Here is a 23,088-nt window from a genome sequence, read left to right on the forward strand (position 1 = left end):
TTCTGAGAGAAGAGGAATGTCATGCTTGCTTCTTCCACTGCAGTTTTAATGCACCACCTGAAAAGCTGCTTCCGAGCACTGAGTGAGTTTTAAAGATAGAATTAAACAAAAAACAAACACAATTTCTGTACAGCTCAAGAGCTAAATCTCTCTAGGCAATTCACAAAGCAAAACTTAAAACCATAAAATACAGTAATTTAACAAAACATTATAAAGCTGCCTTAAAACTAGCAACAGTATAAACTTCAGGGTTCATTGTGGCATGAAAGTATGCAAAGAGGGTGGAGGACATCAGAAGAACACCTTGTGCTTAAACAGAGGCAATTTCCACCTTCACATGAGCCTATTATAGTGGCTGTGGACTTCCATAGTGGCAGTAAGATGGTCTAAGACTGCAAAAATAACTTCACAAAGACATTGAGATTGTTTTTGCAATCCCAGCAGTAGCAAACTAGCAGATAATGATTTAGGAGGAAAGGTAAGTAACTGATGGTCTACCTGTTGTTTTGGCCGGCAACTCCCGTAAGCCCTAGCTATGGTGTGAGATGGAATTGTAGGCCAAAACTTCTGGAGGGCTGTAAGTTATTAACCCTTAAGTTAGAATGACAGTACCTACCACTACTGTGGATATTGTTCCAGATTCACTGCCAGGTTGGGTTGCATCATTTTCTGAACTGCTTTCAGTTTTGCTTTCAGTTCTAGCTTCTCCTTCTAAAGAGGCTTCTTTCCTTTTTGTTGCACAAACTAGGTTTGGCTTTGGTTTCTGAAGGTGACCCCTCACAAGTACAGAGGGCTTCAAGCTCTTAGATTGACTTATTTCTTGGGAGGCAGAAATACCACTAATCAAAAAAGAAGTATTAAAAATATTAAGATCATTATAGTTTTCAGGTAACCCTGACAACAACTTTTCAAATGTACCTTTGATTGCTTAAATCATATGCATATTCATGCCTTAAAAACCAGAATAATCTCAACTATTAAGGCTCACCAACATAAACCTAATACATTTGAGACACGGAGGTAGAAAAAGGAAAAATAAGCCTATCTTTCTCTGGCAATATCAGTGAGAGTTCTAGTTATCTATGACATGGAGACAATAAAAGCAACACTAGGTTCTCAGAGTCACATTTCATTTATGTATTGCTAGTTAATTTACTTTCAAGAATATCATGATCATTTCTTTCAATAACATCTTTAGACACACACATTTTTTCTTGGTCTTTCAGAAGTTCATGTCTCTGTGACTTCTCACAGGAAGGAAGTTTCTTCTGATTGATACATCGTTTTGGTGATGGGACTTTTCTGGATTCTGACCCTTCATTTTTCTCCAAATTATCCAGTGATGCTTGGATACCGACTTCATCCTTAAAATTTCGAGCACATGAGTATGTCAGTTTATTTAATAGATCCAAACCCTAAAGACTTCATTCAAATAATGGTATAGAAGTTAGCTGGGATAAGAATTTCCCTGCAGAATCCTAAGATGCTTGACTTAATTCTTGGAATTTTATTTCAATTTTCTGCTTGATTCCTGTACATTAAATTATGAAAGTGGTAATAAACTGAAGCTTGGCCTTTGTTTCATGTAAAGCTTTATCCCATAGTAAATTTGTTAGCCCTTAGGGCACTGTAACTCAGTGTATCATTTAATGACATTGTCAATATAAAAATATGACATTTATGGCAAAAAAACCAAATCTAAATTGTGGCAAGAAAAACCTGAAGGTGGAAAATCACTTAATTTCTTTCTCACTGAATGTAAGACAAAACTATTGGCTGCAATCAAAAATCACCTTAAACTATGGTTTAGTACTTCCACCTAGACTCCCACACTCCTGCTACCCCTCTCCTTCTCCAGGGTGGCCATGAGGTACTTTGAAGCTTTCACTTCTGCTTTTGACTAATCATAACTTGTCATATCATGTGAACCTAGAACTGTGACTGCAGCAGTGGCAAGCAAGCCAACTTCAAACTGTGGTTTCCAAAGCTGGTGTCTTTTAAAAAATCATCACTATTAAGATGAACCACAGTCTGATGTTCAGCTGACATGGTATGGTGCACTCAATCAAAAGCAGACAACAGAGGTGTGGAATAGGAAGGGGAAAAGTGCAGTCCCAAGATAGGAGCTAAATTTATATATTTTCTTGCACATAGTTTGATGGATTCCTAAATGCAGTGATTCAATTTTATGGAAATAACAACAACATGGTGGGAGAAGCATAGATCAATGGTGGAGTCAGGCGGCTCTGTCATCTAACTGTTATTATCTACCTGAAAGGAAGATGCATCCTTCTTCAAGAAGAAGCTAAACAACCATAAGCTTTAGAGGACAAAAGGACAAAGACCTTCACGTTCCTCTCTAATAAACATCAGACTGGCCAACCAGAGAGCCATTCCCATGCATTAGGGATTCCCATTGCAAAACCACTGATTTCCCCACAAAAGAAAAAAGGAACATCTGACACAACATAAAAATAGATAAAAGGTAAAGGTTTCCCCTTGACATTAAGTCCAGTCATGCCTGACTCTAGGGGGCGGTGCTCATCTCCATTTCCTAGCCGAGGGAGCCAGCGTTTGTCCGCAGACAGTCTCTGTGGTCATGTGGCCGGCATGACTATACACCGAAGTGCACAGAACACTGTTACCTGCCACTGAAGTAGTACCTTTTTATCTACTTGCATTTGCTTCGAACCGGCGACCTTTCAATCAACCAGCCCAGCAGCACAGCGGTTTAAACCACTGCACCACCTGCAGTCCTAAAAAAAAAACAAAAAAACCAGATACTTGCCTGTTAAAGCAAGTGTTCAGAAACAGAAAGAAACTGGATGAGTGGCTAACCTCTGCAAGTGGGTGTAGGTCATCTTTCTCCATTTCCATTTTTTGTACTTCTCCTTCAACTGGAGCACTAACATTTTCTGTCACAGATTCTTCCCTCTTGCCATTCATCCTTCCAAGGTTGAGCCTGGCTCTCTGGAATCGCCCTCTCACTAGCTGAGCTGGCTTGATAGTACATGGTTTATCTTCATGGAAAATGGGTTTTCCACTATCACACAAAGGACAAACTGTTAATAAAGTGATTCAATAGGTATTTTTTAAAAAACTATTTGCATCTGGATGTGATACGAACACTTAAGATTTATCCCCCTTATGACAAAATCCCTGTATATAAGTAGAGTGATTCTGTAGCATGTACTGTGTGACTTCTGTGAAGTTACAATAGGCTTGAGGCCTTGTTTTGCTGTGGTCAAAGACTTATGTAGTACATGCTTAACAACATTCTGAAGTAGGACAGGGATACAATCACTATACATATTGTTATACGAGAACTGGATCAGGTCAATTCAATTTTGATTAGCTGAGGATTCTAGCTTGCTGGAAGGGTAGGAAATGAGAGTTCACTGATGACATTTGAGTCAGTCTGTGAGGAAAGAGGAAGAAGCTCTGATGTTCACGTGTGATATTTGAGAAGTACTTAAGAGAAAGTGGAGGAAAAAGGAAAGGGGCTCAACAGAAGTAACTGCCACTAAGGCAAGGAAGAACTCAAGTTAAATAGAGTTCCCTGCCTTCAAAAGAACTGTCAAGCTCCAGCTTCCACTTTCTGGCCCTTCCCAGGAGCTAAGCCCAGAGGAAATCTGCTACACAATCCAAGACCAGAAGCTTCAAATTGCCCCTCCTCAGAAGAAGAGGTGGTGGAATGCTCTGTTAATCAGCATGGTTAATCGTGTGTCTGAAGGCAGCCGGTGACTGAATGAGTCAGATACCAGGTCTAGGAAAGCTCTATTTCAGAAGCTTGCTGCTGGTTCCACTTATGATCTTGAAGTACTCAGCATGAAGAGCCAAAGTAAAACTTGGGAGTTCAGTTGAATGCCCTTAGAACCCTCTCCACACCCTCTCCACAAACAGGAATGCTGATATGATTAACATAGGCAGCTCTTCTGCGTGTGCACACAGGTTCAAATTTTAACTCGTTGAAGTGACTTGGGTAATTTTGTATTCTGCTTTATTGCTCCTTGAAATTCTTTGTGAAGGAGAGACAACATAAGAGAGAGAGAAATGCTGACAAACTCAAAGTCTGCAAGTGCCAAATACCAGGAAAGAAGTGTGTGATGGGGGGCTGCTATACTCTTAAATATGGAGAATTCATAAAATCATCACCTTACTAGTTTTACTATTTCCTTAGACATGCACATATTTTACATGCACTTCGAGCAAGGTGGTAGGATGGTGGAAAAGTCTGGCAAGTAAGACTGTTTAGAAACAGACCTGGAAATCTGTTCTGAAATCTTCTGAGAGGTCCCGGGTACTGGAGAGTCTTCCTGAATCACTTCCTTGGTATCTACCAGTCTCTCCTCCAAGACTTCAGCGGGTAAGACTTTACTGTCACAATGTAGCTGAGTCTAGAAGTATTAAGCAATGTCAATAACAAACTGAAGAACAAACTGAGGAAATGAAAATCTCAATCTTATACTTTGCATGTAAAGATACAGAAACAAAATCTCCTTTGGATGAACATGCCTTTGCTAATCAACCATCCCAAATATCGTCTAGACCATTTTTACACTTACTATCACAGAGGGAGTTCTGGTAAATCCAGATTCTTGTAGTTCTGATTTCTCATTTCCAAATCCAGCTGCAACTGCTTTTCTGTCCACTGATTGCATTTCTTTCCTTCCAATTGCCCTTCCAATATTGGGTTTGGGTCTCTGAAACCTGCCCCTGAGCAGTGCTGTTGGTTGAATAACACTTTGTTCACTTTTTCCTTCTGAGTTCTGTTTGCTGGGAAGAGACCAAAAATAAAAACAGCATATAGGGCAATTAAATCATTTTTACACTTCAGATGCATTATCACCAATACCCAACATGTGACAAAATTACATCCCTTGGTAATCCATTTGGTTTATTATTTATTAATAAAGGAAAAGCAGCAAAGGAAAAGAAGAGCTTAAAATAAGCAGGAGTTAACAATGGTCAAATTATTGGTAACTAAAATATCTCACAGACAACTAGGTTTTCTTTCTTTTCCATTCATTACTTAAGGTGCCATGTATGTTTACACTTAAAATAGTACTAAAACAGTTTCTGTATGACTTTTGCAGCCTAAACATGCTTAGGGCTGCACCCTTAATTAAGTCAATTTTATTTTGCTTTCACATTCCATAGTGACACAGTCATTGTTTTCCTAAGGATTTCTCATTTAAGTATTGGCTTAGATCCAATACTTGGATCCAAAGAACCATAAATATGCAACATATACTTTTGTCCCCTGACGAGCTGCTCCAGAAAGTCAGGAAGCCTTAAGGAATGGCACTTCATACACTTTGGGAAAGGGGCTGTTTGCCAAAAAAGCAGGAACACAGTGGAAATTCACAAACCACACATTCCAATATGTGAAGCTTCCAGAATATTAATCCCTTGCATAACCTGGAGTAGACTAGAGAGGTAGAATTTGATCCATGCCAGCTAAGTTCATGGCTGACTCATGTCAGGGCAATTAATTAGAGGGGACAAGTCAAAGCTGCTCTAGCAATAGCTCCATCACTAAATTATGAAGATTAAGGCTTAATTCTGAATTATGTTTTTATAGTATCCCATTTTCAGTACAAGAAAATGTTATTTTGCAGTAATAACCATTAACTAACTCAAGTGAATCAATCTTACAACTACTTTTCAGATTGTCAGGCCTGTAAAGAAGAGAAAAAAAACCCTTTCCAATAAAATTTTTTAAAGTAATTTAGTACTTACCTAACTGAAAGCTTTTTCTGGACATCTGGAGATAGTAAAGCTTCATTTGGTTCACTACTTTTGAAGCTGGAAAAGTTCTGGGGACATAAATGAATTTCGTTTTTGGTGACTGCTTCTTGAGTCTCTGCAGGGTGTTCCTATAACAAAAGAAACATGACATGATTCCACATTTTCTGGCTTCTTAGAATATATGAAAATGAACTGAACTGAAGCAAAATGCGATAAACTTATAAAATGCAAGAAAAACAAAAGGAAAAACTAGTGGAAGCAATTCAATAAGAAATACCAAATCAAACTCAGCAAAAACTACCAATAACTTGCTATCTTGCTCTTTATTTTTCAGTTAAAAACCTGCAATCCTATACCCTAACCCTATACACATTCCATGGTATTTACTTCCCAGTAGATGTCCATAGGGTTACACTGGAGTAATGTAATTTCCACCACCAAATTCAGTGGCATTATGCTTACCAATCTGGTTCACTCATGCCCAGTAGTTTTAGAGATTTGAACACTTCATGCTAATTCAATTCAAGCTTGTCTCCAAATATGCAGGTACTGGACTCATGAACTGAAATTGTGCAGATCTCTGAAAAGCCAGCACATTATCTACTACAGGAAATAGGCAAATTGACTGCCTACATAGAAAGCTGTGTAATGGACAAACATGTTAAATCTCAGTAGTACTAAGTGTATTTTAATGTCTATTTAGATGAGAAATAATCTCTTAGTGCATTCAACTAATAAATGGGTTCACTTTCACTAGCAAATGCATACTACAAACTGATATATTAAATTCATAATCACCAGTAAGTACCAATTTTAAAATGAAGTCTTACATCTAGGTTGGATGATTCAATGCATTCATTAGTGATATGTATTAAACTTTTTTCTGCAGTTTCTGTCTCATTCTTGTTCCTAAGCCTTTCTTCTTCTGTTCGCAGTGGTTCCTCTTTTTCTGGTAGCTTTCCTAAATTATCCTTTAGGCTAAGAGAGCAAATCTTTGGAGAAAGTTCAATTTCAGCAGAAGTCTGTTTTTGTTCTTGCTGAAGACTGAAATCACTGGTTGACCAAACAAAACATAAACAAAACATCTTTAACTACTAATAGCAAAATAAAATACAAGATTTTTTCATTTTAAAAAAAATCTAAAAACACTATAGAAATTAATACAAACATTCTACTTCCCAATAGCACATGTTCACTTTTGCTGTTCTAACGTCTCAAGTATTTTAAAAAAGTAGTAAAACAGGAGTGAGAAGGAGTTGTATCTGTGAGTCATGACAAGGAAAAACAAAAGTAATAAAGAGGAACAGAAGCAGCCATCTAACAAGGGCTGTTAAAGCTCTATTTACATGTCTAACTTTCTAAGGCCAAATTCTAAAACTCAAATGGACAGCATATGCTGCAGTGCATAGACTTCTTCCCATTAACTATTATTTCCTTTGTGTTGTAATTCAAAGAATCAAAATGTGTGGAAGATAGTACTCAACCGAGGCTTTTTGTGAATGGGACGGCATATAAATGTTCCAAATAAATAAATAAACCATGTTTGCACACAGGATCACTAGGGGGAAAACTAGCAGCTCTATATGCCAGTATTAACAGTATTACTCTGGCACAAAGCCACTGAAAGAAGAGAGAAAGATGCTAGAAATTGAAAAAACAATAGTTTGCTTGATCATCTGCCTGGAAACAGTGCCCATGTGTTTCTGTCCATGGACTAAACATGCCCTGTATTATTGTCATGTACTAACCAAATCATATGATCTGGCCAGGGCAACTTCTTCTCCCTTCTCTTTCTCCTCCTATATTTTTATTTACTTAAGTTATACTGATAATTTTAATCTTATATTTGTAAACCAATGTATTTTTTGTATTTTGTATTTAATGGTAATTTATTATGTGCTATTGTATTTCATTGTATTTTATCGTGTTGTAAGCCGCCCCGAGGTTTCGGCAAGGGGCGGCATAGAAATGTTATAATAATAATAATAATAATAATAATAATAATAATAATAATAATAATAATAAAAAATAACATAATACAATGGCTGAAGAATTCATGCAACGATAGAGAATAAGTGGCTCACTATAATAGTAGACCTTCACCTCTGGACTGTTGGGAGTTGAAGGCCAAGATCTTCTGAAGGCCCAGAGGCTGACCATCCTGGAACTACAGACTGTGCCACAAACATAGGTAGACTAATGCAATTTCCTGTGAAGAATAGGGATTTGCACTGTTTATCCTCTACCTTCCAAATACAGTATACTTACCTAGCAGCAAGAACAGTCACATCCTCCACACTGTTATTTGACAGAGGTATATTTTGGGGTTTCTGGCTCTCACACTCTAATGGACTCTTTACAGGTGACTGGCCTGTGTGCGCTAAGATTACTTCCACAGAACTGGCAGCAGGTTTGTTTGCTAATGCTTCAGAAAGTGGTATGTCAGCTTCATAAGTAGTTGCCTCCTAGGAAACAAATTAAATTTACATGAAACCTCCAAGCTATTATGCTTTATACAGAATATGACTGGAAGGAATAGAGGTAGTATATCTAGATAAGGGCATAGATTAAGTCTTCAATGCACATTAAGATAGCAGATGAATACAAATTGATATAAGGACAAGGGGAATTTGTAAATAATTATTGTACAAGTTTAAGTAATTCTGGGAGCAGCAGAGATATGTAGTCTCCAAATAACCAATGTACCACAGGTTTCTGGATCCCTCCATGCATGAATTCAATGCCACACACACACACACACACACACACACACACACACACAAAGTGGCTTATTTTACTAATATATTGGGCATGATAAAGAAGATATTTATTTATTATTTAAAACATTTCTATGCTGCCCCCATCTCAACAAAGCCTCGGGGCAGCTCACAACATACATAAAAGTACAATCAATAATTTAAAAACTGGTACCATCTTGGCTATATATTAAAATCTATAAATACAATAATAATAAATTAACAGTTAAAATAACTTTTAAATAAAAAGGTCTTCGCCTGGCGCCGAAAAGCAAATAATAACGGCGCCAGGCAGACCTCTATGGGGAGCGCATTCCATAGGTGGGGCGCCACCACAGAAAAGGCCCTCCTCCGGGTACTCACCCTCCTAATATCCTTCACGGAGGGTTCCTGGAGAAGGGCATCCGCCACCGATTGTAGGGGGCGGGCGGGCATATATGGACGCAGACGTTCCTTTAGATAACCAGGTCGGAAGCCATTAAGGGCTTTATAGGTCATAACCAACACCTTGAATTGAGCCCGGACTTCAATAGGGAGCCAGTGAAGCTGACGGAGAACTGGGGTTATATGAGAACAATGCCCAGTCCCCGTCAGCAACCTGGTAGCTCTATTTTGCACCAACTGAAGTATCCGGACCATCTTCAAGGGTCGCCCCACGTAGAGTGCGTTACAGAAATCTAGTCGGGAAGTTACCAACGCGTGGGTCACTGTGTCAGGCAGTCATTCTCCAGATAGGGACGCAACTGATGGATCAGCCGGAGCTGAAGGAAGGCACTCCTCGCCACCGCCGTCATCTGAGCTTCTAACGACAGCTCAGGGTCGAGGAGCACTCCCAAGCTGCGAACCCTGTCCCTCAGAGGGAGTGCAATCCCATTTAGGACAAGACCCAAATCTCCCACCCTGAAGCTCGAACCACCCACCAACAGGACCTCCGTCTTGTCTGGGTTGAGCTTCAGTTTATTGGCCTTCATCCAGCCCATTACCTCGGCCAGGCATCGGTTCAGTACAGCCACTGCCTCACCTGGATTGGTGGAGAACCAGAGGTAGAGCTGGGTATCATCAGCATACTGATGACTCCACTGCCCACACCTCCTGATGACCTCTCCCAGCGGTTTCATGTAGATGTTAAATAGCAAGGGGGACAAAATGGACCCCTGCGGAACTCCATGACATAACTGCCATGGCGCAGAGTCATAGTCCCCCAGCACCACCTTCTGGAATTGGCCATTGAGATAAGAGTGGAACCACGGCAAAGCTGTGCCTCCAACTCCCAATCCTGCTAGCCTATCCAGAAGGATACCATGTTCAATGGTATCGAAAGTTGCTGAGAGGTCCAGGAGAACCAATAGGGACACACTCCCCGTTTCTCTCCCTGCACGGGTCATCGTACAGGGCAACCAAGGCAGATTCAGTATCGTACCCGGGTCTGAAACTGGACTGAAATGGGTCCAGATAATCAATTTCATCCAAGAGTGCCTGGATTTGTCCTGCCACCACCCGCTCTAGCACCTTGCCCAGGAACAGAATGTTGGCCACCAGTCTATAATTGGCGACCACCCCTGGATCCAGGGATGTCTTCTTTAGGACTGGCCGGACTACCACCTCCTTTAAAGGGGCAGGTACCCGGCCGTCTCTGAAAGAGGCGTTGACCACCTCCAGGATCCAGGTCACAATCCCATCCTTGGCATTCTTGAGTAGCCAAGATGGGCAAGGGTCTAGTAAGCAGGTGGTAGGACGTACTTGTCCAAGCACCTTGTCCACATCATCAGGCTGCATCAACTGAAATTCATCCAACAATTGAGGACTCAACAGCGTCATTGGCACCTCCCCAATAGAATCTGATTCAATAGTAGAGTTCAGCTCGTGACAAATCTGAGCGATTTTCTCCCTAAAATGCTTGGCGAAGTCGTCACAGTGGGCCTTCGAGGGTGGCACCAGATCTTTCAAGATATATTTTGAATTATTTCAGATACATTCTGGTAAGAGTGTGAACAGCCCTGTTGTCTGCAATCTAATTCATCAAATGTGTGAAATGGACAGATAATGTTTTATATATGGTGTACTTACAGTGGTATCTTCACTTAAGAGTTCTGTGCTGTTATATTCAGATTCTACCAGAGGCTTCTCTGCTTCAGCAGCAGCTTTTCCTTCATCTGCCTCAATGCTTTTTACTGGTTCTTTTTGCCGCCTAGCTGCTCTTTCCAAATTTGGTTTTGGTCTCTGCATTCTTCCCCTTGTTAATGGTGCAGGTTTTAGAACAGGCTGCTTGCTCCTATCTAGTGAGGTAGATTTCTTGCAAACTCTGAAAGACCATTCATTCAATAAAAATGGGGAGGGGGGAAATGCATCATCCCATAGGTCTTAGTGGAAATTAGTACTGCAAAAATCATTCATTTGATCATGTTTAAACCTGTTAAACACATCATTTTGGATTTTAGAAGTTTGTCACAATGAAGAATCTACACACCTAATATGAAAGGCTCAAAGGCAGCAACAATAAAAAAATTAAATGAGAAAGCAAAATTATGCACTAAAAAGGCACAAAATAAAAAATCAAAATTGTTTAAAAAAATAAATCAGGACTGGATCAAAATTAGATTCTTATTTGTCTACTCAAAGACAAGTTAATTTTATGTGGTTCCTCTTGAATTTGCATTCAGAAGTTAGTAGGGTTTTATTTGTTTTAAGCTTTTATATACCGTCCAACTACTAGTGTCTCAGGATGGTCTTAGAGTAAAAGCAGCATAAAATGAATGAAGTACAGCATTCAAATAATTCCAATAAAATAAAACCCACATTAAACCCCAATCAAAAATAATGGGAAAGTAAAATGGTTTTAGCCTGTCACTGAAAGGAATAGTGTTGGCACCAGGCAAACTTCTCTGGGGAGAGCATTCCATAACCGGGGTGCCACCACAGAGAAGGCCCTTCTCTGGGTAGTCACCCTCCTAATCTCCTTCACAGAGAGTTCCCAAAGAAGGACCTCCAACCCAGATCTTAAGGGGTGGGTAGGCACCTAGAGAAGGAGATGCTCTTTCAGGTATCCAGGTCCTAAGCTGTTTAGGGCTTTATAGGGTCATCACCAGCAGCTTGGACTTCAATTGTCAGCCAGTGCAGATGGTAGAGGACCAGCACTATATATGAATACCTGCCAGTCCCTGTTAATATCCTGGCAGCTCTATTCTGAACCAATAGTGGTTGAACTGGACATTGTTATTACTGGGACATGTAAGGTGGAAAATAAAATTACATGGTACTTAAAAAGACTACTGCTGTTCCTAAGGAGTTTTAAAAGCCACAGAGATGAAAAAATTAGAAGTGTATCCAATATTTATGTTTCCCCTGATGCAAACCTGATGCAGAGCAATCGAGAATTAAATGCCCTATATCTTACAGACATTCTTTAAAAAGGCTCTAAAATCTTAATTTGATCCATTCTTGCCATCTTCATACATGAAATTGATCTGCTGCCACTATTTTCAAGACAAACAGCCTTTTCTATTCATATTATCAGTATTATATCAAACAAAACACCAGAGCACTTCCTTTCTTTCCCATACTTACAAAACTTCAGTATCTACAAGCTGGGAATCTCTTTCAACAGACTCTTCTGGTGTGACATCATCCTGATAATTAAGCATAAAAGCAAAGTGAATTGCTGTGTCTTTCTAAAACAAAGCATTCTCATCAAACAAAATCTGTGGACATCAGAAGCAGGACTAAAAGCTCAGAGAGTCTACCGACAACCAGTATGATCCTATACATGTCATCATCACAGGTAAGTAGCTATAGGAGTGTTCTGAAAGCTCATTGCACATTCTATGGGAGTGTAACTTCACCCCAAAAGCCTTCAAGTCTAGTAGTTTAACTGACATCTGAAGAATATTTGCTTTGATTGCACCCACAGCAATGCAATACATCTTTGAAATATGTGGACAATTACTGATGAAATCTTTGAAAGCAAGCAAGCAGTTGGTTGCTGGAACACTGCAGGGACAAGACTCATCTCCCTATGCTTCCTTCATGGTAACTATGCCTTGCCAGCAAAAGAAAAGCACTGAATCTAGAAACAAAGGTGTATGGCAGGGGAGCCAAAAACACTACACAAAGTCCAACACATTATGAATATTACAAGGTTTTCTTAAATCTAGTTCTTTCAAAGAGAAACCCAAAATGCTTGCCTGACCATATTTTGAGATGATGCATAAGCTATTTTTTTGTTTCTCTTCAAAATAACTAGATTGAAACAGCTGTAGCACTGAAGACATGCTGGACACTACATTATTTGGTGTGCACTCCCTACTCCCTGCTTGTTCAAGTGATTTCACACCCCCTGTACCTACTAATAATTAATAACAGAAAGGTTGTATTATTTTTCTTGTCTTCTTAAATATAAATATGCTCATCCATGTTAATAATTTTAAAACTCCTCGAACATGTACATCTTGGAGGAAAAACATTGCTAAACAACCACCTGTAAATATGCATAACTAAGATAGCATATGCATATTTCTAAATAGAGATTAACACAGATTAAGATCAATGTGAGAGACTGCTATTACATACAAATTAATATGTTCTGTACAGATTCAGAAAGCTACCATAGGGATTAACAAAATCTTTTACAGGGACTACAAAAACTGCCTCCTATGAGAGGAATAACAGAGGACTTTCCAATACCAGGGTGAAATGTTTTAATTCATCTTATTGCATACCTTTTCTACAGTCCTGTAAGATTCTGGCTTGTTACTCTTGCCTTGGGCAGGTGCTTCTTTTCTGATAGATGCTTTCACTATATTAGGTTTAGGTCTCTGTCGATGGCCTCTCATTTCTACCTTCTCTGAAAGAGTTTTTTGGGCTTCTCTACACAAAACAGAAAACAATTTCATGCTTTTCACAATCCCAACACTGTGTCGATCTCTCAAGTAACCTATACAAATTTAAGAACTGACTTAAAAGATAAAACATGGAGGAACAGGTTAGAAAGTCAGTAGATTTAAAGGAAAAAGGAATTTTCTAAAATGTCTCTATGACCTCAAATACATGACTCCTAAACAGTAATTAAGAAAAGTTGGATATTTTACATTGCTTCCACATTCAGATAATTATGACTGGATCTGTGTTAACACTGAAATTCATACTAAATCCTGTCCAAGAAGCATGAACATGGTTCATTATGAAGCAAAGTGTTTCTTCAAAATTCAGAGTCTTCTTCCTTTCATTATTAGCCAAGTAAACAAAAACAACGTTAAACTGTTTATATAATTCCTAATATAATGTATGCTTAATTTACCAACTACAACCATACCTGGACAGACATACCTAGCCACAGTCACACATGCTCTGGTAACCTCTCAACTTGACTACTGTAACATGCTCTAATGAGGGGCTGCCCTTGAAGATGGTCTGGAAACTTCAACTGGTTCAAAATAGGGAGGTGCGACTGCTGGCACAAGCAGGTCTGTGCACCCTTTTCACCCTGATACTATATTGTTTGCACTAGTTACCAATTGAGCTCTGGGCCCAATTAAGGTGCTTGTGCTAACATATAAAGCCCTAAACATCTTGGAACCAGGATACCTAAAGGAGCGCCTGCTCCCCTATGTACCTACTCAGTTCCTAAGATCAGATGAACAGGCCCTTCTAAGAGAGCCATTCTCCAAGGAGGCAAGGAGGATGGCAAATAGAAGAGGGGCCTTCTCAGTGGTTGTACCCCATGTATAAAAGGGCCTTCCAAGAGCAGTTCACCTGGTGCCATTATTACAATCTTTTCAGTGCCAGGAAAAAACAATCCTATTCTCCAGACATTTTAACAATTGATTTTATACTGGGAAATTTTAAAGGTACTGTTTTACATTGTTCTTTAGTTTAATATAGTAGTTTAATCTATTTGTATATGAGCCCTCAGCAGGATTTTGTGATTGTTATATGTTTATATATTTTTATGAGATGTTGTTTTTATTGGTATTTTTGTAATCCACTTAGAGAATCCTTGGGACTAATTTAATTGAAGAATTTAAGTTGGATAAATAAATAATAAATAATTCATTTGTATTCTGTAGTATTTCATTATTAATATTAATAAAATTTAAAAATGGAAAAAATAATAGTTCATGCAATGTTAGATTAAGGTCGCATCTCATATGGACACTATTAGGTGCAGCTTTCCTTGCCATAGCTGAATACAATAGGTGGTGAAATGCTGCACAATCCACTTTTATTTTTTAAAATTTAGTTTATATATACTTACTGGGATTCATTCTGTACACTACTGTTTGCTACAGACATCTCATCTGTCAATGATCCAATTATGTGAGCTGCTTTGTCTTCCACAGTAGTCTAGGAAAATGAAGAATTCTGTTAAGAATGAAGTACATAATGATGCAAACAATTTCATGAACATTTGGAAAGACAGTGGTCTGTGGAATTAAGACAGGTGTAGAAGGGAATAAAATTAAATGGTTGGAGCAACATAATAGAGATACTGGATTAATTTTGAATGTTTAGTATCTTACCTCTTCAGTATCACCTATAGACTCAGCAGGGGAGATCCTGATCTGCATGTCATTAACTGGGGGGTCTGTTTTCTCCAATGCACCTGCAATGTCTGATTCAAGTCTCTGCCCCTGCTCTTCTACTGTGAATGTTTCAGCAGTTGCTCTATCAGTTTTCCTGGAGTAAAAATGAAAATATTTTTATTTTCTATTTCAATGCACATGCACGCGCATGCGCGCATGCTCGTGCTCTCTCTCTCTCTCTCTCTCTCTCTCTCTCACACACACACACACACACACACACACCCCTGTCCATATGTTTCAGTTAACATAATCAAATCACAAGCCAAAAGGACTTTCACTATTTTAGCAGCTTTGGTTGAAAATAATTCTTTGTTTCCCTTTCCTGCAAAGGCCCTTTGTTTCCCCCTCCTGCAAAAGCCCCTTACCCTTTCAAACAGCTGCTGCCAAGCATTGTATGTGTCTCCAGAATGGCATGTAATGTTGAAGATTATGAGGAGGAAAGGGCATTGTTGAAAACCTGGGACTTGCCATTCATGCAAGGATACCTTTGAATCCAGGTTGTACATCTCATGCCACTTAACATAAGAACTGATGAAAAAACAAATGTACAAGCCCAAGCTGTGACCTACTACCGAAATTTAGAACACCCACTACTAACCCAACATTCCTAAACAAGGGTATGGCTGTTAATATATCACTTCATTACATTTGATTGATATGCAATTTGATTTAAAATGCCCAACAAAATATTTGTTGTATTTAGAAATTTTGGGAAAGAAGCTACTGGAATAAAGTTGTTTTCTAATCCCTAAAATGAGATGCTGAAAGGGTTTTTAACAGCAGATAATTGGCACTACAGGTGCAAAGGGAGGGTAGACAGAGTGAACACCTACAGAAACACAGAAAATGAAGCCACAGGGACAAAGCGACCAACATTTCAAAGGCAGTCACTACAGAAAGCAGTAAAACCACCTCCCTCAGAAAGAAAAAAAAATGTTATGTTTCAAAGATGTGAAGGGGGAAATTATCAAAGAACATTACCCCCAAAACCCTAAAAGATACAAAAGCATTTTGTTCAGCATTCTTTCATATCCGCAGTACTATACAAATTGTAAGTGTGCATAAATATACTTACCAATTGTTTACATAAAAGAAGGTTTTGCAAATGTAGACAGAATGCAAAAGATACTTAAGGCCACACGAGGGCCTTACACAAGATCCAGTGGAGTTTGTCATTTGTTAATGAATAACTGAAACCCCATCTGCCATATCGCTATTGCTTTTGAAGGTGTCCATTGCTAGCTACAAGTAGTTTTGAGGGGTTTAATTCATTTGGCTATTAATAAGCAGAACTAGTATACTCACATTTGTTCATGATCATTGCCTGAGGATGTTATATTCTTATTTTCACCCAGATGATCCAGTTCACCTATTTGACTCTGCAAGGAAATCAAAATAGTAAGGTGCTGGGTTCTCTCATGACAAGATAAAACACTACAGCACATCCTTTTAGCGCTAAACAATCTTGCTCAAGAAATAAACAAAAAGAAAACAACCCCCTTATTCTAAGATAGTTGAGACGTTTCCCTCAGCTTCAAAGGATTAGAACTCTCTTCAGGTTGTCATGTTATAGCAAAAAGTGATAGCAATTTTTCCTAAGAGTAAAAATAGCAGGAGAACCTTTAACATCATGCCATTAGTTTTATCTCCATATAACATTTCAAGGTTCAGTAAATTGTGCATACTAAGTACCAGTCGTGCTGAAAAAACTTGAAAAAGCCACAGTGTCATTTCAAAATTCCTGTTGTACATTGACCCTGGCGGACAGAGAACCAGCATTCTCAGTTGTTTCCATGATTTTCCCCCCATATGGGTGGGGCAGTAACTACTTACTCCAGGGGTCCCTTTTTGGGGTCAAAGGGCACATTTGGTATTTTGAGAGTATGCTATGGGCATTATCACAAAATGGATGCTGGGGGTGCCACAAAACATTCATTTTCTACAAGGCAAATTTGTGAGACAAAAAAAAAAAAAAAGCTCAAGAACCTGATTGTATGAGCTCCACACGCAGGCCCATTCTTTTAAACACAAAAGAAAATAATGCTTGAGGGCAACACCTCATTTTGCAGCATGCAAGCCTCCAAGTTTGAAAATAAAAATGTTTAGAATGCTAAAAGTCTCAAGAAATAAAATAAAATCCAGGAGGGGCAGAGACCTGATGAGTGCCAAAAGAGGTGCCCACAAGAACATATTAAAAACCCTGGGGATTAATCATTTCCTTCCTAGTCATCCTTCTTTTCCAAATTGCCGTCTACCCCAAGCCATTTTTTTCACAAGAGATAAAAGACATGGTCCTTTTAATTCTTGTGGAGGGAAGCAGCTTGAGGGAAGAGCAATTTTAAATGGAAAGGAAGCTTAGCAGTCCCTCACACAGTCTTTCTTCCACTCAATCCCAAGCTACAGCTGCTTTACTTGGTAACAAAAATCCTGATTGGGACCGAGCAGATGTCTCCAAAATCAGTCCTAGTCTGAAATGGCCTCAAGAGCTGATAACATCAACTTTTTGGCAGCATGCCTGTTGTGCATCTTCCCTGTCCCCCTTGCACTCAGTACCATCCTTTGCATTGTAATTTATATCCAGAATTATATCCTTATGCAGATGTCTGTTCCTTTGTCCTTGCTGGGAATGGACTGCAATGGAGTGCAAGTGATAAATAATATCTTTTTACTTTGTTTTGTATGTAAGCTAAGGCTAGAAATACCTTGGTTGCATCGGTTGCATCAAAGCCTTCCTTATCTGTGTTTAGAGGCATTTGAGACTTGGAAGGCTGCCCAACATGGTGCATAGAACTAGCTTCTGGAACATCTAGTTCACCAGATTCAGCTTCTATGAACACGTTATCTTGAGAACTGAAAATATTAGAACATGAAAAAAATTATTTTCCTTTCCTATCTCACACATCACATTTATGTGAAGATCAGAGTCCCCTTTATACAATTGCGCAGGCAGAGAAAGGACAGGATTCCACAACCTGGACTTTTGTTCTGAGAACAAGGATATTATATAATTGCATTGCCTCATCAATGTAATTTCATCTTCCATTTGAAGGCCTGGGGGTTTTCCTGTTACTTTTCCAACCTGTTTTCTTATCACAAAAGCTCCATTAGTACCAAGAAGAAATAAAAATTACATAATGCCTTTTATTGTTTAAAGTAGGAGCCATCCACTGGAAGCAAGCCAGGTGCCCTCCAGATGCCTTGGATTGCCACTCCCATCTGCAAATGGTGGAGGCTGCAGTCCAACACAGCTGCAGGACTCCAGGTTGGGGAAATAGATAGAGCTTTGCCCAAAGACCTTCATAAGTGAGTAGTATTCAAACCCAGTACACTCCCCACTGTATTATACTGGCATTCATATAGTGCTGTTCATCTGTTAATCTCTCATCTGCTCATCCTCACAACCACCACAGGGGACTATTACTTTCCTAATTTTACAGACAGAAACTGCAGTTGATAGGGTATGCATTTCACCAAAGTTATCCAACCAATAGGTGGTCAGGGATTTAGACCCAAGACTAAAGTCCAACACACTAAAGTTCTTCAAATTTGGTGGTGGAGTATCTGAGTAAAAAGCAGATCACAGCATGCTGCAGCTGTTCAATGTTTATGAGATTCGATGCCACAGTCATAGCAGCCTTATCCTAGCCTAAATAAAGTCAAGATAAAACAGTTGTTTTGAACAGTCCTACATAATTCCTATACAGTCTCCCCTCAGCCCATATTCTAAGAAGGTAACAGCTTCATAGCAATGTATCAGCTGAATGTTGGACCTGAGCCTATCCATATAACCAAATGTAAACAAATGCAATTGGATCTATGCCATATTATTATTATTATTATTATTATTATTATTATTATATTACATTTATATCTGGCCTCCTTTCCTCTTGCCTTCCACTACCCCATTTTATCCTTAGAGTAAATCCCTGTGAAGTAGGTTATTTATTATTAGATTTTTAACCTGTCCCATTAGTCACACAGCTCCCTAAACTTTAGGTTATGCTTAGAGTCTGTGGGTGGCCCAAAAAGGGTCACTCAATGACCTTCATGGCCAAAAAAGTGCAAGACCCCAGATCTCCAGTCTAATAGTCTAACCACCACACCACAATGGCTCTCATATAGGCAACTCTCAGCAGACACTTGCAAAGGGGAACACAAAAAGAGATGTGCTTTGCAGGACTGTGTGCATAAACCATCATATAAAGTCTACATTATTATTTCATTTCTACCTCTCCCCATAATTAAAGCGCTCTAGATGGTTCAATTTTTACCTGGATAAAGTTGGACTATGTTCTTCCTCAGCATCTTCATTAAACTGTACACAGCGCTGTGGTTCTCTCTCAACCAAAGGAAGAGTTTCAGCAGCTGTTACACCATCAGGGTCCTCCAGTTCATCACCAGCTTCACCAATGCCATTATTCTCTACACTGGATGATGCATTTTTTTCTAACAATAGATTACATATATTATATGTTTATACATCTGAACTTGTAAAATGCTGAGTTTCCAAATTAACTCTTTCCCCTGGAATTACTCTCCAGATATAAGTGTTGAAGCACTGCATTCCAGTCTTCTCACTGTTGGCCTTCCCTGCTTTTTTTTAAATAGCACTACTTTGCTCAGATAAATAAGTAATCCAAAGAAATCAGTAATTATCCTTCATATCCCCACTGAGAAGCAGAAGATGACTAATACTATACAAGCAATCACTACTATTCCAGCAACACTAAAGATGAAAGACTACACAAGTGTAACCATCAAACAAGAAGCTTTTATTGATATTGGAAAGGACCTTTGCTGGATGGGAGTTACTAATGAGTAAACAGTATAAAATGCCCCAGGGGAATCCCTCTGGCAGAAATGGGGAAGCAATCTCCAGCAAGCTCTGCTTTACTTGTTCCCTGGAAAATGTGTTCTGGAGGGCTGGGGATCCACCTGGGACTGTGGGAGAAGTGACACTTAGAACTGCAAAGAGAGGACAATCAATAAAGATCTCCTCCGTGTCCTTTCCATTTGTAGGGGTGTTCAGAGCAAAGGTGCACTTAGGATCCCCAGTCTTGGGGGCTGCTCCTGAAAGGGAATTGAAGCTAGACTCAAACCAATGCTTAGTCCTTGGCAGGGTCACTGCTAGGCCTGGGCCCCATGTGACCATAATCCCAAATATATTTCAAAGGACTCCACAGCTATTCAATAAGAATCATGTATATTTTCCCTCGTCAGATTAAGTACCAATCAGAGGGCAAGTTTTAAGAAACTGAAACTGGGTAGAAAAGGGTTAATTTTCTTCTCCCCACACATTCCAATATCCCCCAAAATATACATTTTCAAAGCAGTTAAGCTTTAAAAAAATCTTTCCTTAATAATGTGGGAAAGATGTGGGGCAGGGTAAAAATTAACTGAAAACTGTATTTTATTTTATATTATTTGGATGAGAATGTAATTGACTGTTGTTGCCTCCTCTGAAATGAAAATAAATCCTTGTAATGATATCTATATTTCTATATGTATACTACAGATATAGTAATGCATACATACCAATTTGTGTCTTAGAAGTCTGAACCCTGAATCATTTAAATGCATAGCAGCACCACTGCTCCCTGGAAGAGGTAAGCAAATAATTCCATAGTATTCCAAATGCAAACTTTTAAATTCTTACTTTTCTTTCTTGATCTTTCTTTCTCAGCCATTTCTGCAGGAATGTTTCTCTCTTCAGGGAGATTTTCTGCTTCACATTCAGAATCTTTTTTCTTCTTCTTTCTTTTCTTTTTCATCACTACAGATTCAGCAACTGCTTGCCCCTCTGCCTGTTCCAAAATACTGGGGGACTCTTCATTCTCCTTTTCAGCTGTCTCAGCATCCACCTCCATTTCTGCATCAGACATTCTGGCATTCTGGAGATCATCCTGACCATGGCTGGTTTGTCCATTGACAATTTTAGCTATCAAAATATAGCATGCAAGTATACTCACAGTCAGACAATTCTCAATAAGAATGCTTTTTTTAAAAAAAATCAAGAATATATAATCCTACTTGTTCCATATAAAACTATCAAAATCTCCTGGTCTACTATCTATCATATCCCTCCTATCCCTGGTTAAAGTAAAGAACAAAAAATAAACACTGCATTAACAGAAAGAACTAAAATTTTCAAGGTACCAAAAGCCATGGAAAACAGAATTAAACAATATTCAAAGACCAGCAGTTAGCCATGCACCAGCCAAATGTTTTTGCAGCCCTTAAGAAGGGTATAGTACAAGCTTCTAGATGGGCATTCCAGAGTAAGAAATTCTCATCATGTTTTCAAGCCCTATGTGCTCTCTCACAGATCTAACATTCTACTCACAAAAAACAAGGCCCCCATCAGACCTCAGAAGAGAGGAGGTTTCATAACAAAGACAATCTATTAATTTGCAATATAGTTTAACTATTTCTTAAAATACCTTTTCGCTTTTTTTGAGATTTGGGTGTTTTCTTCTCATTGGGAGTTTTCTCTTTTTGACCCTGACACTTAGCATCCTTTTCCTTTTTCCTCCTCTCACTTTCCAGAATCTTCTCAAGCAGTTTCGCAAAAAAATCATAGTCAAAAGGCCTTTTCTCTTCTGTCCAACAAGAAAATTTTATTTAAAGTAAAAATGTAAAAACTCCAGGCATAACCCAGAAGCTAACAAATGTATTGTGTGCCAGTAGCCTTTTTTTGATGTAGAAAGCTCTTACCTATGAAAATGCACACAACCTTGAATTTAGAAGTATAAGCTATTTAATATCAATCAATCCCATAAAGTTTACTGAATGTCAAAGACTATTATTGATACTGTAATAATTCTTCACTTCAAGAAGTTAAACAAAGATGTTATTCCAAAATGTTATCATTCAGATAATAAAACATTTAATACCTAGCAACACTTACTAAATGCTTTATCTATTCTCCATCCATTGGTCTTTTCTTCACGTTTAAATTTATTCTGAAAACAGAAAGTTGTGTAGGTTACATGTTTTCACTGAACCAAAGATATTGCTTTGAATCTAGAACATGTTTATATTTAAAGGAGACCCATTGACTGAGTCATATACATATTTGGAGCCTTACAAAAGCACAAGTGCAAGTTTTCCCCTTACTTCTAACTCAGCTCCCTCCTATGATAGGGCTGCTGAGAAAAAGAAAAGAAAGAAACATGGGGTATGTGCCCTGGTTCTCTCATATATTCTTTCATAGGTGACACCAAAAAGATCAGAAAAGGCGGGGAGGTGGGGAGCAATTAATGGATGCTTCTTGTCTGGAAAGTCTTTGGAATTAAGGGTTATAAATCTATATCCATCTACATGAGAGTAAGCCCCATAGAGCTCAGTGGCCCGTTTTTGGAGTAAACTTGTATGGGATTGCACTATTAGAAATGTCAGCTAACATGTGCTGCATGACTGAGATCAGGCTAATGGCAAACTGAAATGAAACTAAATGCCTTCATGTTCCTTAAGATTGGCAGGGGAGTCCTTGCTCCAGGAACCCTCTCTGAAGGAAGTATGGAGGGTGTCTACCCAGAGGAGGGCCTTTGCAGTGGCGCCCAGAGTATGGAATCTGCTCTCCAGAGAGGTCCGCCTGGTGCTGACATTATATTCTTTCCACTGCCAGGTAAAGACCTTTTTATTAGATCATTATTTTAACAATTAATGTTTGTAGACATTTTAGGATTTTACTTTTTTTTCCCCTTTGCCATGGTCACATTTTCTGTAGTGATGTGTTTTATATTGTTTGAACAATTAATGTTTTAATATAGTAGTTTTAGTTTTATTGTATTTTTATATCTTATAAGCCATCCTGAGCGCTTGAAGAGATAGGATAGGGTATAAATGCATGAAATAAATAAATAAAATTAGCATCGAAATGGAGCATTAAAACAAGACAAAAAGAAACAATAAGTTTGGCCCTTAGCCCTGCAATTTTGCAGCACAAAGTCTACACAGCACACACTTTGATCAAGCAAATTTACTTCAAATGATGTTTTTCC

General features: G+C 38.7%; 1 protein-coding gene across 4 annotated transcripts in view; it reads right to left on the reverse strand.

Moving 5' to 3' along the window:
- BDP1 (B double prime 1, subunit of RNA polymerase III transcription initiation factor IIIB) overlaps positions 1–23,088 on the reverse strand; it is a 53,697-nt gene that overhangs the window by 18,474 nt on the left and 12,135 nt on the right. For all 4 annotated transcript variants that reach the window (XM_044446428.1, XM_044446429.1, XM_044446427.1 and 1 more), the window contains exons 8-26: positions 21,993–22,047; positions 21,526–21,684; positions 20,742–21,023; positions 19,357–19,531; positions 17,788–17,935; positions 16,391–16,464; positions 15,023–15,179; positions 14,758–14,846; positions 13,223–13,370; positions 12,072–12,133; positions 10,575–10,809; positions 8,020–8,216; positions 6,582–6,804; positions 5,743–5,879; positions 4,566–4,776; positions 4,264–4,397; positions 2,839–3,043; positions 1,207–1,364; positions 617–839 (exon numbers count right to left, since the gene is read on the reverse strand). In XM_044446428.1, coding sequence (XP_044302363.1) covers positions 617–839; positions 1,207–1,364; positions 2,839–3,043; positions 4,264–4,397; positions 4,566–4,776; positions 5,743–5,879; positions 6,582–6,804; positions 8,020–8,216; positions 10,575–10,809; positions 12,072–12,133; positions 13,223–13,370; positions 14,758–14,846; positions 15,023–15,179; positions 16,391–16,464; positions 17,788–17,935; positions 19,357–19,531; positions 20,742–21,023; positions 21,526–21,684; positions 21,993–22,047 — 3,072 coding nt within the window. The remainder of the gene's footprint in view (positions 1–616; positions 840–1,206; positions 1,365–2,838; positions 3,044–4,263; positions 4,398–4,565; positions 4,777–5,742; positions 5,880–6,581; positions 6,805–8,019; positions 8,217–10,574; positions 10,810–12,071; positions 12,134–13,222; positions 13,371–14,757; positions 14,847–15,022; positions 15,180–16,390; positions 16,465–17,787; positions 17,936–19,356; positions 19,532–20,741; positions 21,024–21,525; positions 21,685–21,992; positions 22,048–23,088) is intronic.

Source organism: Varanus komodoensis, unplaced genomic scaffold, assembly GCF_004798865.1.
Source record: "Varanus komodoensis strain SLA01 unplaced genomic scaffold, ASM479886v1 scaffold5, whole genome shotgun sequence".
Taxonomy (NCBI): Eukaryota; Metazoa; Chordata; class Lepidosauria; order Squamata; family Varanidae; genus Varanus; species Varanus komodoensis.